The sequence below is a fragment of the Camelina sativa genome, chromosome 11 (assembly GCF_030686135.1).
Source record: "Camelina sativa cultivar CO46 ecotype springtype chromosome 11, ASM3068613v1".
NCBI lineage: Eukaryota > Viridiplantae > Streptophyta > Magnoliopsida > Brassicales > Brassicaceae > Camelina > Camelina sativa.
This window is the reverse complement of record NC_141890.1, coordinates 15,229,675-15,248,224: the sequence shown is the minus strand read 5'-3', so window position 1 is coordinate 15,248,224 and position 18,550 is coordinate 15,229,675. Positions and strand designations below refer to the sequence as shown.

Sequence of the window (18,550 nt, the reverse complement as noted above, 5' to 3'; positions counted from 1 at the left end):
CTTAAAGAATATTAAATATAATTTAATTTTATCCGAGTTTTCTCTTTAATACTATATATATGATTATTGAATAAAATGTGAATTTTAAATATATTAGAACATATTTTCTTTTTTTAAATTAGTCTATAATAAATTAATTTGGCTTCAATTTTGATTTTAAAAGTATAAAAACTTTTTTCTTTTTAATTGGTTTGATAGTAGTTTTATTTTTTTGAGTAAAGAAAAAAAGTAGTTTTATTTTTAGGTTATATGGTATATGCTTTCATTAGGAAATATATTATATGTTAAAACTAAAGGTTATGTTATGATACCATTATATTTTTTTTAATTTTTTTTAGTACATACGTTTTAAAGATAGTCAAACCGTAACTTATATAATATTAAATACAATTTTATTTTATTTGAGTTTTGTATTTAATACAATATATATGATGGCTGAATACAATGTGATTTTTTAATATATTAGTACATCTTCTATACTTTTAAATTAGTCTATCATAAATTAAAACTCAAATAAAGACAAAACTCAAATAAAATGAAGTATATAAAAAATGTTTATTTTAAAATTAATGAGAAAGACATGTGTCACAAATATATATTGGCAAGTGTCTTATTGGCAGACAAAATTAGAAAAAAACATTTTCATATTATATAAGATAAAACTAAAAGTTATGTTATGATACCATTATATTTTATTTTTTATTTTTTTAGTACATACGTTTTAAAGATAGTCAAACCGTAACTTATATAATACTCCGTCCGTTTCAAAATATAAGATGTTTTAACTAAAACACGCAAATTAAGAAATGACCACTTAAAAAAAGTTCAACCAATCATAAACAAGACTGCATAAAATAAATAATAAAAATATATACAAGTAATCTAAAAGTTACCTAGAAAGTTGAAAACATCTTATATTATGAAACAAAGAAAAACCTCTAAAACATCCTATATTATGAAACAGAGGGAGTATTAAATACAATTTTATTTTATTTGAGTTTTGTTTTTAATACAATATACATGATTGCTGAATAAAATGTGATTTTTTAATATATTAGTACATCTTCTATACTTTTAAATTAGTCTATTATAAATTAAAACTCAAATAAAAACAAAACTCAAATAAAATGAAGTATATAAAAAATATTTGTTTAAAATTAACGAGAAAAATATGTGTTACAAATATAGAAAGCCAAGTGTAATATTAACAGACAAAATTAGAAAAAAAACATTTTCATATTATATAAGATATATATAAGTAATGTGATATTATAATGAGTTGACAGGTCAATAAAAGTGAAAGGCCGTAGAACAAGATGACACAATTTGTTTCACTCAACTCAACTGAACATAAAATTTATAAAATTTATAGAGTAACATATAAATTTAAAGTTTTCACGGTTGGAGAGTTGGAACAAAATACTCTTTCATGGTGTCTGGTTTTCGTACTCTGTCCCGAAATACTCTTTCATGGTGTGGCTTGCTGCAAGGAACCGGTTAGCCACTGGTGACCGTATGTTGTCTTGGAACAGAGGAGTTAATCCCTCTTGCGTCTTCTGTGGGGCTCTGCTGGAGACTTTAGATCACCTCTTCTTCACATGTTCGTACTCCTCCCGGATTTGGAGTGATTTAGCTCGTCTGCTACTCCGTAGTCGATACTCTACCAGCTTCTCCCAGCTCCTTTTGAACTCTTAGCACTCTATTTCTATATATTTATTTAAATCTTTTTGGACTAAGGACGCATTCTATGTAAAAAGGAACTTTTTTTTTGAGCTGAATATATTCATTCAAAAAAAAAAAAAAGTTTTCACGGTTACTTCTTATAAGCGCTATACACCCTATTAACTTCTTCAATCCCTATCTTATTGTATAAAGAAAATTACTAGTATACATCTATTTTAAAAAAAAAACAATTAAAAAAAAGGATCACTTCTCTCTGTTTTTATTACTTGAATTATTTGGGTACGGCAAACTCGGAATACTATTCTTTAAGAATAACTACTTCATGAAAATCTTATATATTATTTGTATAACCCTTCCAAACTTAATAGTAATTAACTAGAAAAGTTGTAATGTATAGTTACAAAAAATGTGTAGTTATAATCGGTTATGCGTAACAAAAATAAATTTGTTACAAATTTTTTTTAAAACTATTTTGTCGTCACAAAATTTTCTTTTATAACAAATTATCATAAATTACCACAAATTAGAAATAAATTAATATATCGCAAGTTGCTACTAAATTTTATATTTATCTACTCCTATTTATTACAATTTACGTAAGAAATTGAAACAACCCTTTCCGTTTTATTTATTTTATAATATTAATATTGATTCACTAGTGGTCCCATACCCACTACAATCTAGCAACAATCAACAACAGCGGATAACAAAACAAATTCCACTAAACCAGTAAGAATTCTAACAATAACAATCCAATAACCAACAATGCAATAATCCAGAACCAACAATGAAATAACCAAGTTCCAACATCCTACAATGTTCTATCATCTCGACACTAGCAACCTAACAATAGCTAGACCACAATCAATCAAGCCTCTAAACCATCCTCCTCCTCATCGTCTTGATTCCACGATCACACTTTGCCTTTACCTGCACCACAAACACATATTGAGATGCATGAATATTGTCATAAACACTCAGTGAGACCATCCTCCCATCTACTGGGCTATACACACAAGCAATTGAGATTCCATTGTTAAACTAAACAAATAAACACAAACAACTCATCAAACAAGGCAAAACTCAACATCGAATAAGATTGGTGTCGACCGACACCAGGTTGGTGGTGCATGACAACAACAGTCAAACATAAAGAAAAATATACTCATCTTATTAATCTAAAAAAAATGTCATAATCGTTACAACCTCCACGGAAATACATAAGAAAATAAGATACAACAATCCAAGCCGTCAACCCGGATCCCGAGCACCACCTCATCTTGGTACTTAGTCGCACAACCAACCACCCCTAAGCGACCAAGTATCAAGAGAGATGGGCTGGAATACTCCGTACCCGCTCCAGCCACGGACTACAACTTGGACCCGGCTAGACAAGCTCAAGTCGCGGCCTGCTTCTCAAACCACTTCTTAAACCTTGCCTTCAACCTCGCCTCTGACTCCCAAGTCTGCTCCTCTACTCCATCACAGTCCCACAGGACTCTCATCAAAGGAATCTTCTTCTTCCAAAGTTCCTTGACTCTCCTCTCGAGCACCCTCAACGGTCTCGCCTCCAAGGTCATGTTGGGCTGAAGATCCTCAGGAATCTTAGCCAACAACCGATCACCCTCGTGAAGAAACTTCCTCAGCATCAACACATAAAATACCTTGTGGAACGCACGCATAACCTCAGGCAACTCCAGCCGGTATGCCACTGTCTCTGAACAGACCCATGTACCTCGGACTCAACTTAGTCTCTGTCAATGAACTGTTCGGACCCCGCAACATGGCCATCTTGAGGTACACTCTATCACCAAACTGAAACTCAAGATCCTTCCTCCTCTTATAAGCATAGCTTTTCTGCCGATCCAGAGCTTCCGTCATGTTCAGCCTCAGAACCCAAATCTTCTCCGAGGTCTCCTGAACAAAATCCGCACCATAAATGCTCCTCTCCCCCACCTGAGTCCAACATAACGATGTACAACACGACCTCTGATATAATGCCTCATAAGGAGCCATCCCAATACACGCTTGGTAGCTGTTGTTATAAGCAAACTCCACCAAGCTCAAATGATCTGCCCAATGACCACCCCAATCCAACACGCACATCCTCAGTAAATCCTCTAAAGTCTGGATCGTCCTCTCCGACTGACCGTCCGTCTGAGGATGATAGGCTGTACTCATATGCACCTTCGTGCCCATCTCTGCCTGAAACGCCTTCCAGAACACCGAGGTGAACTTGGAATCTCTATCAAACACAATACTAGCAAGCACACCATGCAGTCTGACTATCTCCCTCACGTACTTCTTGGCCAAAACCGCTGCTCCATCAGTTTTCTTGATGGCCAGAAAGTGCGCAGACTTAGTTAAACGGTCCACAATGACCCAAATCGCATCAAACGTCCTCGACACAGGAAATCCCACCACGAAATCCATCGTGATCATATCCCACTTCCACTCTGGAATCGGCAAACTCTGCAATAATCCAACAGGAACCTGATGCTCCGCCTTCACTAGCTGGCAAGTGTCACACTTCACAACCCAGTCGGCTACGTCTTTCTTCATCCTGACCCAGTGATAATACCGCTTGAGGTCACGGTACATCTTGGTCGCTCCTGGATGAATGGAGAACTTGCTCGAATGAGCCTCCCTCAGTATCTCCTGCCTCAGATCCTCACCCTTGGGCACACAGACTCGGCCATGCACAAGGATAATCCCATTAGCAGAGACCTGACACTTAGAACCCGCAACCTTAGAGGCAATCACCAGCCCCTCATCACTCTCCTGAGCCAACCGCACTCTGCTCAACAAATTCGCTCGATCAGCTGCCTCCAATCCCAAAGGTTCCTGTGAGATAACACACAACCTCAATGCACTAATCTCACCTACCAACGCCTCCATATCCTGCTCCTTAGCCGAAGCCGCCCGCTTCCGACTCAAGGCATCTGTAACTAGGTTAGATTTACCAGGATGGTAAGCTATGTCCAGATCATAATCTACTACTAACTCCATCCAACGCCTCTGCCTCAAATTCAGCTCAGGCTGAGTAAAAATATACTTCAAACTCTTGTGATCTGTAAATACCTGTACCTCCCCGCCATACAGATAAGACCTCCAAATCTTCAGAGCAAATACTACTGCTGCCATTTCCAAGTCATGATTTGGATAGTTGTCCTCATGCTTCCGCAACTGCCGCGAAGCATAGGCAATCACCTTCCCATGCTGCATCAACACACATCCCAAACCAATTCTGGATGCGTCTGTATAAACCACATAGGGTTCTCCCTGCTCAGGCAAAGCCATCACTGGTGTAGTAGTCAACATCTCCTTTAGGCTTGTAAAGCCCTCCTCTCACTCCTGTGACCAAACAAAAGGAACATCCTTCCCTGTCAACTTAATCATCGGACGTGCTCTGCTCGCAAACCCCTGCACAAACCTCCTGTAATAACCTGTCAACCCAAGAAAACTTCTGATCTCTGTGGCATTCTGCGGTCTAGGCCAAACTCAGATAGCCTAAAACTTCTCCGGATTTACAGAAACCCCCTCTGCAGAAACAATGTAACCCAGAAAACCCATCTCACGCTGCAAGAAACTACACTTGCTCAGCTTAGCAAACAATCTCTGCTCCAGCAACTTCTCCAGAACTGCTCTCAAATGCAATACATGCTCCTCAGCACTCTTAGAATAAACCAGGATATAATCGATGAAAATGATGACACCCAAGTCCAGAAAACTCCTAAAACACGCTGCTCATCAATCTCATAAATGCGCAAGAGATCTCAGGCTTAGATCAGCCATGGTCAAGCACTCACCTCTTTTGCAGGAAGATTTAGTTGAGAAACGATGGAAACAACACCTTCATAAGCTTCTCTTTCGTTCCCAGCAACAACTCTCCCTTCCACAGCTACAGATCTCACCAAAAACCACCAAAAACAAGCCAAAATCTCTCAAGAACACTCTCCAACGTTTTCTCTCTTCTTTCTCTCTTTTCTCACTCAACGGCGACAAAACATCCCCCCCCCCCCCCAAACCCTCACTTTCGCCGCTTCCTCTCTTATATATGCGGTTTAGGGATTTCTAATTAAATCAAACCGAACCAAACATCAATTAAAACAAACCTGTCAAAACCGAAATTGTTGCTGTCGATCGATACACCCATGGTGTCGATCGACACTCAGACCAAAAATGCAATATCTGGTTCGCGGATGTTACAGAAATATTAGTACCAACTAGATTCAAAAAGTTACAAAATTTTGTGGCTAATATCCTCACAAGAAGCTACCCAGTTACTTGTCATAAACTTGTTACAAATTGGGAAGATATATCTATAGCGGGAAGATATGTCTATAGTGTTGTAGCTAAAAGTTTTTTAAAAAGTGACAAAAAAATATAAACAAAAATCTTTATAATTTAAATAATTTTTTTTTATTTTTCAATGTATACAAAAACATTAACTACTCTTCTCTAATCTATTCAGCTCTTTCTATTAGGTTCTTGTTCAACGATCACTTCATCATTTTTGCTTGAGGTTGAATGCCTTAGTTCTTCAAAATCTTTTGTAGCTTCTGTAAACAGAGAGTAGAAGTTTAGTATGGTTTTGCAGAAGATATGTAATTACTCCAAGGAAAATAACCCTGTCTACAGTGTCACTGCATATACGCATCAAACCTTTTAAGTAAACAGTTTTAATTCAATTATCAAAACACAAGTAACAAAAAAAAGAAGTGAGAAGTCACTCACATGTTATAGTGATGGTGCCGTAACCATAACTCATATTGGAAACTCAAAATAAATAAAAATCCAAACGTAACATGAAGGGACATCTCTTGTGTTATATAAATCAATTTTAACTAGAAGAAAAACCGCTATCTAACGATCTACAACAGTGTAGAAAACGCTATGTCTGCTCCCATTATAATAGGTTTGACACTTTACATAACATTTTTTAAAAGTGTTATCGAAATATTCAATAATATAGCGGTTTTTTGTATGCAATCTTTTATTAGACAATAGCATTATTATTTGCTGTTAATCTATTTAATTCTACCATTTTTTTGTAAAACTATAATAGCAGTTTTGTTATATGTAGACTGTTTTGTGTTTTTATATCGTATTTGTACAAATTAATATATATTATTAATTTGGTTATTTGCTAATATGTGAGATAAATGAGATATTTATTAATATAAAACTGGTAATTTTACAAAAAAAGTAAAAAGTTTACAAAAATAATTATATACGTAAGACATTACACATCCAATTGGACTTATTGCCTTGAATTGTTTTGTGGTTTCATAGAGCCCATTAGGCTTTTTGGTTACAAAAAAAAACATCTACAGCAATTGAAACTTCTTCTTCTTCCATTGAAACTTCTTCCTCGAAACATCTTCTTTAATATCCTTAAGAACATGGGTCTTAATTTTTAGCAATTTCTGCGTGAATGATAATTATATTAAAAACCCAATACGAAAATTCAACAAAGTTAAATGAGTCATATTTCAAATCCATATCAGCTCATAACCAACCGAAAGATCTAAAATTGAGCAGAAGCTAGAACGAATGAAGAAAACAACAAATAAGGAGGACAGAGAAGACATACCCTAGGATGAATCGAGGTCAACAAAGCTGGAGAGTGAGAAAGACGGATACAAGGTGAACAGAGTGTGAAGCCGATGGTAAAGATCCCATTCGAACAGAGAGAAACTGGAGGGCGAGAAGTACAAGTGAAAGCAGCCATGGCTATGAGAGAGGGAAGGAAGCCAAAGATCTCATAGAGACGTGTGCATCTCGAGGTAGAAGAGGATATAATGTTTAGAGGTAGAGAAGTAAAAGAAGTAAATATGTCCGTTGATTTAACTTTTATGAACGGTGGATATCAAATGAGGTTTGATCCTCATCTTTAAGAATTAGCCAATCAGAAACAAGTTTGTTTATGTTGTAAACTAGAGAAACTCAAAGGAGATTTTGTATTCTTATTCTTATTATGTTCGATAATCATACATATATAGTGAAGGACAAAGCTTTATCACTTTAGGAAACTAAACCGACTAAGTACAAAGGAGGTGGTCGAAGGGCCTTATTGTCTTGGCGTACATGGGCCATGTATGGACCATGGATGGACCGGTTATGGAAGATCTACTCCAAGTGTTTTACAACACTCCCCCTTGGATGACATAACCGTGTCGATGCTAAGGGATCGGTGCAATACGCTTGGGGGTGCTACCTCATTAATACCTTACCAGGAAAACCCAATGGGACAAAACCATGGTGAAGGAAAAAGAGTACAGCACGCATTTCTCCCCCTGTTCCAAGCATCACTAAAAGTCCTTAAGTCTCCGCATTCCAATCTGGTGCGTGAGCTTCCTGAATGTCGATGTCGGCAATGACTTGGTGAAGAGATCGGCTGAGTTGACGCATGATTGAACTTGTACCACTTGAACTTCTCCGACCTTTTGTATTTCATGTGTGAAGAAGAACTTTGGCAAAATGTGCTTCGTCCGATCTCCCTTGATGTATCCTTCCTTGAGTTGTGCGATGCAAGCCGTATTGTCCTCATATATAACTGTTGCTTCCTTATCGTCGGCCATGCCACAATCTGTCCTGATATGTTGAATCATCGATCTCAACCAAACACATTCACGGCTGGCTTCGTGAATTTCTAGAATCTCCGCGTGATTAGATGAAGTGGCCACAATGCTTTGCTTCATAGAACGCCACAAAATCGCGGTACCACCGTGTGTAAACACATAGCCGGTTTGAGACTTTGAATTATGTGGATCCGATAAGTAATCTGCATCAGCAAAACCAACTAAACCTTAATTGTTATAGTTAGTTTAATATAAACCCAAATCAAGCGTTCCTTGTAGGTAATGCAACACATGTTTGATACCGTTCCAGTGCCTTTGGGTCGAACAAGAACTGAATCTTGCTAAGAGGTTCACGGCAAAACATATGTCCGGTCTAGTGTGGCTAGCCAAGAACATTAACGCTCCTATAGCACTGAGGTATGACACTTCCGGACCGAGAATCTCTTCATCGTCCTTCTTTGGACCGAATGGATCTTTATCCAAATCAAGGCTCCTTACAACCATTGGGCTAGTCAATGGGTGAGCTTGGTCCATATTAAACCTCTTGAGTACCTTTTCAGTATATGCCATTTGATGCACAAGGATTTCATCATTTATGTACTCAAGCTGCAATCCCAAACATAACTTAGTTTTACCTAGGTCTTTCATTTCAAACTCTTTCTTGAGATATTCAACTGTTTGGGTGATTTCCCCAAAGGTTCCTAGGATATTCAAATCATCCACATATACTGCTATGATTACAAACTCTTTGTTTGCAAACTTCTTTATAAAAATACATGGACTGATGGGATCATTCTTATAGCCGTCTTTGGCTATGTACTCACTTAATCTATTGTACCATATTCTCCCACGTTGTTTCAGTCCATAAAGGGATTTGTCTAGCCTTATGCAGTATTGTTCTCGAGAACCACTCTTATCTTTGAGCTTAATACCCTCTGGTAATCTCATATAAATCTCATTTTCCAGTGGACCATATAAATATGCGGTTACAACATCCATTAACCGCAAATCCAGTTTTTCTCTTATAGCCAGACTTAGCAAATATCTAAAAGTCATTGCATCCATCACAGGGGAGTATGTCTCCTCATAATCTATTCCTGGTCTTTGAGAGAATCCTTGTGCCACAAGCCGTGCCTTATATCTCACGATTTCATTATTCTCATTTCTCTTTCTTACAAAGACCCACTTATGTCCAACTGGCTTTATATCGAATGGTGTCCTTAAGATCGGACCAAACACATTCCTCTTCTTTAAAGAGTTTAACTCCACGTCAATGGTTTCTTTCCATTTTAACCAATCTTTACTTTGAGTGCACTCTAGTATAGATGTGGGTTCATGATCCTCATTTATCTCAAGTGCTACCTTGTATGCAAATATTTCATCGATATCGACATCTTTTCGGTTCCATTGTATTCCAGACATGATATAATTGATTGAGATCTCATTATTATCAACAGCTTCAGGTCCTTGAGGTTCAGCGTCCCAAACCTCATTCGGTACCTTAGGATTTTCCGCGACCATGTCTGTAATTTCCTTAACCTCGGTCTGTTTTGCATCTTTCTTAGACTTCTGAGGATTCTTATCTTTGGAACCTAATGGTCTACCACGTTTCAAACGGGCCTTAGAATCTGTAGCAACTTGATTATTGTGTTCCTTCTGAACATCAATACGTAATGGTGCATTACAAGCTGGTATGTACGATTTTGTTACTCTCTTTGGGTCATCAAATGAATCTGGCAATTGAATAGCTAGCTTGTGCAAATGTATAATCTTTTGGACCTCTGCATCACATGCTAGAGTCCGAGGATCTTGCCAATTTAAGGATGTTTGATTCCATGATATCTCTTTGACCAGCTTGTTATTCTCTCCACCCAACATAGGAAATTCGGATTCAGCAAACTGACAATCCGCGTATCTGGCCTTAAATAAATCACCCGTAGTTGGCTCAAGATACTTAATAATGGTGGGAGAATCGTATCCAACATATATTCCCATCCTCCTTTGAGGTCCCATCTTAGTTTTTTGTGGTGGAGCAATCGGTACATAAATGGCACAGCCGAATGTTTTGAGATGGGATATGTCTGGCTCATGACCCATTAATAATTGGGATGGTGAATACTTATGTTCACTAGATGGCCTGATGCGTATAAGCTCAACTACATGTAATACTGTGTGTCCCCAAGCCGACACAGGAAGCTTCGACCTCATAAGCAATGGCCAAGCAATCAATTGAATACGTTTAATAAAAGATTCAGCTAATCCATTTTGTGTATGGACATGTGCCATGGGATGTTCCACACTCACCCCCATGGACATACAATAATCATTAAACGCTTGGGATGTAAATTCACCAGCATTGTCTAGACGTATAGTCTTAAGTGGGAAATCTGGAAAGTGGGCTCGCAGACGTATAATTTGGGCCAGCAATCTAGCAAACGCAAGGTTTCTAGTTGACAATAAGCAAACATGCGACCATCTGGTCGATGCGTCAATAAGGACCATGAAATATCTAAATGTCCCACAAGGAGGGTGTATAGGTCCACATATGTCTCCTTGTATCCTTTCCAGAAAATGCAAAGTTTCTTTATTTACTTTTGCTGGTGATGGCATTATAATAAGTTTTCTTTGTGCACATGCTACACACGTGAGATGTTTAGGGATAACTTTTCTCTCTTTAAGAGTGTGCCCATTAGAATTCTTTATTAGCTTACGCATCATGTTAAAACCCGGATGGCCAAATCGGTCATGCCATAAAGTGAATTGTTCATTGAACATATTATTCATTGCCAAGTTAGCTTCTATCATATCAATCCTAGCATGGTAGAGACCAGTGGCTAGTGCAGGTATAGCTTCTAGGACTTTCTTATGTCCTTGGGTGATTTCTGTAATATATGGAAACTCTTTGTTTCCTTCACCCTTTGTCTCAACATGGAAACCATTCAAACGAATGTCCTTAAAACTCAATAAACTTCTCTTTGATCTGGGTGAATACAAGGCATCACTTATTTCAATATGTGTGTCATTGGTAGCAAAATATTAGCCTGGCCGTAGCCTTCAATTAGGCTTACTATACCTTTAATTGTACTAACATTGACATTTTTCATAATGAGATTAATAAAATATTTATTATCCTTCAAAATTGTATGGCTGGATCCACTATCCACCACAAGGATGTTCTTGTCCTCAGCCAATTCTAATATAGACAAGATTTTATGTTTTAAACTTTAAAGTAATAAAACAAGCAAAATATATTATCCAAAATAATAATTCAATCAAATGCATAACATAAAACATAAAATTAAATCAAGACCACATTTGAGTTTAATTATTCTCTCCTAAACAATCAGAGGTATTATAATCTAATAGGTCATCCTTCTCACGGTCGAAATCACCTTCACCATCGAGATGAACCAGATTAGCTTCTGGATTTTTCTTCAAATTCTCTTGATAGAGATCAACAAGGTGCTTAGGAGTTCTGCAAGTCTTTATCCAATGGTTCTCCATACTACATCTATGGCAAGTGGACTTGGTCTTATATTGCGGTTTAAATGTCCCGCGGCCTCTACCCCGACCACGATCGAACCCGAATCGGTTTCCATGGCCATTGTAGTGACCCTCACCATGGGGTAAATTTTTAAAATAAAAACCCCTGGCCAAAGGACCTGGAAAGGACATGAAAAGAAGGCAAGGAAGGAAGGTAGAAGAATTACTAAAGAAGTGTCCGAGAAATTCTGGACGGACCGAGAGATGGCCGATGGTACTATGTACCACGTACCATGTACCGTACCGGACGTACTAGGCGAACACCGAGTGGACAAGGGCCGTGTTGTGGATGGGAAGCGAGAGTGGGAAGGAACCCACTAAGGAGGGCGATTTAAATATTAAAAGTGGAGTTAGTGGAGTTTCCACTAAGTGATTAAATTAATCACTAATTTAGCCTAAGTGGAATTTTCCACTAAGAGTTAAATTAATCTAAAGTTGAAGTGAGTGGGAGACAAAAGGAATTTTTCCTTTATGAGTTGGCCAATAAAATTTCATGCAAGGAAGAGTGAAGGACATAATTATTTGTCTTTCTAAAAGGTGGCCAATAATATTTCATGCAAGAGTGAGTGGGGAACAAAGGAGATTTCGTTGGACAAATGTTTTGCATCTTCTACAAGTGTAAAACATGTAAAAATTGGTGGCATCAAAGAGGAACAAATGCTCCACATGCATTGGCTCGCCCAAACCAACCAAACTCACACTCTCCACTATAAACAGGAGGCCTTAGTGTGTGTTAAGAGAGATTTTCGTTTCTCTTGCTAAGTTAGAGTAAAGGAGAGAGTAAGAGAAGTTAGAGAGAGTAAGAGAAGTTAGAGAAAGAAAGAGAGAGAGAGTTCTTTCCTTAGAGTTTCTCTTCCGCGAGTTGTTAGCCAAGTGCCGCTATAGGAGCTGTTCGCGTCAAGTCCTTGCTAGAAGTCTGATTAGATTTTGTTCTTCTCAGCCAAGCCAGGTGAGTTTCGATGCATGTGATATGGCACATGATAGATGGGGTTTTTAATTGTTTTTGCATAGGATTTACGGTTTAAATCTAGGCATTTTTGTGGGTGTTGGGGTAGATTCGATTCTTTTCTTCTAGATTGAGTTCTAGATAGATAAGTCTCGTTTTCTTTGTTCCTTGCATGTTGGTGTGAAGTTGTGTCTAGCACTTAGTCTCTAGATTTATTTCTAGTTTCTTTGTTGCTTGTTTCTGGTTGCATGTGGCTTGTGTGCTTTGCATGTTGTTATTGTTGCATGTTTGCTTGTGTGCATTGCATGTTAGTGTAGTTGTTGCATATGGCTTGTGTGCTTGCATGTTGTTATTGTTGCAGGTTGCTTTGTGTGCACCGCCTGTTGTTGTTTGTAGCTTGTGTGCTTTGCAAGTTTGTAGCTTGTGTGTTGAGGTTGTACAGGAGAAGACTTCCCTAAGGCCGTAATCGGGGCAGATTACGAAGACTCGGAGAGACTGGGTTGCTGCCTAGGGCCGAGTACTACATGACGGTGTAGGCGAGAGCGCCTGTAGAGAGGGACTCACATGTGATGTTCTATGCTCGCGTGCCTCTGTGGCTATGAGTATAGGTGTTCACGGGTATGGGGGAAGTAACGAAGTGATGAAGTGGTGGAGTGAAGGAATGAAGGGCCCTTGGACTTGAAGATGAAGAACAGTTGTTAGCTTCCGCATGCGTATACTTTGATAGTATACTTGTTGCTTGACAAACTTGCATATTTATCTTGCTAGTTTTTCTTGCATTTGGCTTGCATGTTGCATTTGAGTGCTGCATGTAGTTGTTGTTAGTTAGCTTGCATGTTCTGTGTTGCTTGCTGGGGTTGGGGTTGGGTTTGGTTTCTTGTTAGGTTTCCGAACTCACTGAGTGTTTAGCACTCAAGACTATAATTTGTTTTGTAGGTAACTTTAGTGGGGGAAAAGCCTTAGAGGGGAGCGCAGGACGTTAGGCCAGCCAGTGTAGTTTTGGATTGCCTTTGCAAGGTGTTTTGTTGGTGTAATCTAAGTTATCGCTTTTTGGCTCTAGGCCTGGTACCAAAAATGTTATGAATGTTTTGTGAACTTTTTCGTTAAGTAATGAAAGTATTGAAGTTGTTTTATTTATTTTGTGTGAGTTCGACTGGTACTAGCTTTGTCCGGGCCAACACAACGCACCAGGCCGCGAGGGTTGCAAAGCCTAAGTGGTCGCGGGCGGAATTGTGCTAGGAAGAACCGGTTGGGAAGTCTGCAGCTTCTGTCCCTCGGCTGGAACACCCCAGTGCAGTTCCCATAGTAGCGTCCCGTGACTGTCCGTTGGATTGTCCGGTCATAGGACGGTTCGGGGGCGTTACAGCCATACTTGTCCCTATGGACATAGTTAGACTCCTTAGTCTCTTTCGGCTCTTTAGGCTCTTGAGGGTTTTTCTTTGTCATGTCTACCTTGTGAACTTTTGGTAGTGGAGCAGTACCAGGAGGTCTCAATGCACTATTCATCATCAATAGCTCATTGTTCTGCTCAGCTAGCAGCAAACAAGAGATAAGGTTTGCATATGTCTTAAACCCCTTTTCACGATATTGTTGTTGAAGCAGTATGTTATTGGAGTGAAAGGTAGAGAATGTTTTCTCTAGCAGATCCTTCTCAGTAACCTCTGTACCACATAACCTTAGGATTGAGACTATCTTAAATAGCTCTGAGTTATACTCATCCACGGATTTGTAGTCCTGGATCCTTAGGTTTTTCCAATCAAATTGAGTCTTTGGTAGGAGCACCGTCTTTTGGTGTCCATATCTGCCTTTCGGCTTTGTCCAAAGGTCAAGAGGATCTTCAATAGTGAGGTACTGGTTCTTGAGACTCTCAGCAAGGTGGTGGCGTATGTGCATTATTGCCTTGTACTTATCCTTTTCTGCACATTCAACCTCATCCTCAATGCATTCGCATAAATCCTTTGATTTCAGATGGATCTTAGTGTCCAAAGCCCATTGCAAGTAATTATCTCCAGAAGCATTAAGGGCAGCATAGGAGAGGTTGTTTAGCTTTGCCATCTGAATAATACATAACAAACATCCGATCATTAGCATGCGGTATTTGAGACCGTACTATGCAACAATTTAAGGTCATGCAGTATTTGAGACCGAACCATGCCAATCACTTAGGATCATGCGGTATTTGAGACCGAACCATGCCACTATATTTATACTCAAATTTTCGTGGTTCAATATGCATGAGACAACAATCCTAGATACTAGCATGCAAAGATTTCCTTTTACTTAAGTTTTCCTTTTCTTAGATTAAATTTCTTTTTTCTTAACATGGGATAACAACATAATATTTTCTTAAGCTTTTAAGATAATGACTATAATTATTTAGAAGTTATCCTAATTTATTTTTTTATGCAAGCATAGAATATTTCCGATTTTAATTAGGATTTTAGGGTTTCGATTTTTAGCAAAACAATCAAACAAGATCGGATTCTAACAACCTAGAACAAACAGCTTTATATTTTTCTATATGAATTTTGGATTTAATGGTTTAGTTCTAGGGTTCTTATGCATCAAGCAAACAATCAAACACAACCAGATTTTAATTATATCATAAACAGTTTAATTGCAAACAATCTAAACAACCTGTAACAACCGATTTTAAAGTTTTAAAGTTATAGGGTTTTAGGATTTCAAAGCATAAGAACTTGTTTGTTGATTGTTTACTTGTAGTTTTAGGGTTCCAATAAATTAAGAGATCAAGTTCGATTTATAGGTTTTAAGAGGGTTTGATCTTACCTTCCACCGATTTGGGGTTGACTGGAATTGAACCGGGAGCTATAGACCTCGGTTGTACCTTGAGTTGATCCACGAACCACGAACCACGAACCTCGAACTGGGTAAGCAGACGAACCGAGCAAAGCTTGACCATGAACAGATCTCCGAACAAGAACTAGCCGCGAACACGGATGAGAACTGATCGTTGGACTTGGACGAGCAAGAACTTTGTGGGTGGCGGTTTTTAGGGTTTTAAGGTAATGAATTTTCTCAGCTGGTTTTAGAATTTCGTGCTGATAACGTGTTGTAAACTAGAGAAACTCGAAGGAGGTTTTCTCTTCTTATTCTTATTATGTTCGATAATCATACATATATAGTGAAAGACAAAGCCTTATCACTTTAGGAAACTAAACCGACTAAGTATAAAGGAGGTGGCCGATGGGCCTATTGTCTTGAACGTACATGGGCCGTCTATGGACCATGGATGGACCGGTTATGGAAGATCCACTCCAAATGTTTTACAACTGTTTATTTGTATTTTAATAATTTTCCTTATGTTAATTTTTCTAATTACTAGATTAATTTTTAATTTGTGATAAATTGATATACTAGAGTATTTGCCAACATAATTATATTTATTTGATAACATATCTCATAGTCAATTTTATTTAAGCCCTGGTGTTTATTTGAAGTCGGAAAAATAGTCAAGTTTCTGATATGTACGTACCATATCTCATAGTCAATTCCCAAATCAAGCGGAGTCTTCGACCACTGGAGGAGAGGAATCGTTGAAGCAAGAGAGGTTTTAATAAGGAATAACTGAAATCTTCCTGCAAAAGAGCAATACAACATAAACGGATCAAACCCAATTGGGATCCATTACAGATAACAAACAATCAAACATATTTTACCTTTATGTGTCACTTTTGATCTCACCAATTTCATTTGGATCGATCCATGTGACGATTAAGACTGAGAGGGATTGAGACAGTGAGGAATTGAGGCTAAGACGGATTGAGAGAGAACGAAAGTGAAAGAAGAGACAAACAAATTGGGATCGAGTGTGAGGGTTTCCAATTAAGTTTAATTCAGATCGAGTTTCAGAGAGAAGAAAGAAGAGAGAAAAAAATAGTCAATAGTGTTTAACCGAATCGATATATTTCTCCTCTAATTTTCTTTTATTTTTCATTTTTTTCTTTTGGTATAATACCTAGAAATTTGTTTTGGAGGCAATGTAAATTTCACTTTCCCGGTCACCTCTACAGTGGCGTTTTAATTATTAATTGCTATTGTAGAATCAAAAATTAGACGCCACTATAAAATATTTTCGCGGTTATCTACCATAACGTTTGTTTTTTCGAAAACGCTATAAAAGGTTTTTCAGAAATCAATTATAGCATAATCATTAAACACGGTATATTATATTACTATTAATACCTTTATTTCCTGTAGTGAAATTAGACCCAACATAGAAAAGTAGAACGTGTCAGTTTTGCAAGTCAGTACTATTATACAAGAATTATCAACGAGGATGCATATGATTTAAGCAAATTGGCATTAATGGAAGGCAGATTCAAAATTTGTTGAGAGAGACGGATTCAAAATTCTCAGGCCAAAACTATGACAAGTTGAGACTTATAACAATCAACTTGTTGGTTCTCCTTATGTTTTTCAGATGCTGAGTGTTTTGATTTGCCTTGAAGTCGCAAGACAATTGCTCTTTTACAACATCCTCTTCCTTGTTATTTTCTTGTAATTTCTTGAAGAACTAACATACATAGCCACAGCAAAAGAGAGCTTTATTAAACTATCGTTCTATGTATGTGCTTTGATCTGAAACAAAAATAAAAAGGGGGTCTTCTGTAGTTCTACCTCTTTCCTCCTTTCAGCCCTTTCATCAAAATAAAGAAAATGCAGAATTAAACATGATACAGAAAAATCAGATCCAAGAGATGAAGACACACAACCTGCAACTTAATGTAATTATTGAAAAGTGAGTTCGACGAGATAGCGAATGAATTGCAAAACAACGACAAGCTCTACACGATAAATACATCCCAGCTCCAGACTAATAGGCAATACTCAAAGAACAATTCAATAACCACAAAAAAATGCAAATCAAACTGAAAGAAAACAAAATTCACCTCTGTCAGCTCATTAGCAGATTCTCTTAACTCAATCTCACGTTGTCGCTGCTGCAACAAGAGAACATATAATTGCAGGTCCATAAAGCATCTCAACTTTGGTCATTGTAACTATAAGTGGGAAAAATAAAAGAGTAGTCAGCATAACAAAATCCAATGTCTGTTAAAAACAAACTTAACTGTGACATTGCTTATGAAGTTAACTGAAACAATCTGACCACAATCACCAGACATAAGTGCACAATTACATGAGATTAAAAGTGAAACAACCTGACCCGATTTTTTTTTTTGATATTTATCCTAATAACTAACGATCTCATACTCACTAGCAACCTAACCCTAATCAACAATAGCGGATAACACAAAACAATTCCAATAAACCAATAACGAATGAATGAATAACAAATACCAATAGCATCAACAATTCAAACAATAAAAAAGTCATAAAACCAGTAACCTAACATCCGTTCTAGACATCTAAGTTCCACTCTAGCATCCTATCAAAGACACAAAGCAATCAATCAAACCTCTAGAACATTATCCTCTTCAGAGCCTTGATCTTGTAACATCCGTGTTCCAGGAATATAGTTTGGGATGTGTTAAGTAAACCAAAGGAGTGGATTTTAATTGATTTTTGGTATAATTAAATCCTGATTTAGTCTAATTAAACCAAAAACCCCTAATCTCCCTCATAAGTCACGCCTCCTCTCTAGATTTTTGCTATTGTCGACATTCAAAGAGACGGAGAGAAACAGAGAGAACCTTAGTTATTTGATGTAAAGGAGGAACCAAAAGAGATAAAGATTTTTCCTTAGAGGAAAGAGAGAAACAGAACTGTCAGGGTTTTGGGAGAAGCAGGATCCGACTGCTCAAATCGTTTC

General features: G+C 37.6%; 1 protein-coding gene and 1 long non-coding RNA gene across 6 annotated transcripts; one reads left to right on the top strand and one right to left on the bottom strand.

The window, feature by feature from the left end:
* Nucleotides 1-2,385: 2,385 nt before the first annotated feature.
* Nucleotides 2,386-16,743, bottom strand: LOC109127146 (uncharacterized). 5 transcript variants are annotated; one of them, XR_015572907.1, is made up of 3 exons: nucleotides 16,437-16,705; nucleotides 16,253-16,355; nucleotides 2,386-2,613 (listed from the first exon to the last, which is right to left on the bottom strand). XR_015572907.1 is itself a non-coding variant. In XM_087476019.1 (3 exons), the coding sequence occupies exon 3, from the start codon at nucleotides 14,809-14,811 to the stop codon at nucleotides 13,891-13,893; it is 921 nt and encodes a 306-aa protein (XP_087332145.1). In that variant the 5' UTR covers nucleotides 15,547-16,355; nucleotides 16,437-16,733; the 3' UTR covers nucleotides 12,892-13,890. The 5 variants fall into 5 exon arrangements, 2 of the variants coding, with proteins under 2 accessions (XP_087332145.1, XP_087332144.1); XR_015572906.1 differs by lacking the exon at nucleotides 2,386-2,613 and adding an exon at nucleotides 5,918-6,245 and having other exon boundaries at nucleotides 15,547-16,355; nucleotides 16,437-16,743; XR_002033816.2 differs by lacking the exon at nucleotides 2,386-2,613 and adding an exon at nucleotides 5,918-6,245.
* Nucleotides 12,555-13,891, top strand: LOC109127147 (uncharacterized). The gene is made up of 2 exons (XR_002033817.2): nucleotides 12,555-12,759; nucleotides 13,693-13,891. It is a non-coding gene; the product is annotated as an uncharacterized LOC109127147 (long non-coding RNA).
* Nucleotides 16,744-18,550: the final 1,807 nt, after the last annotated feature.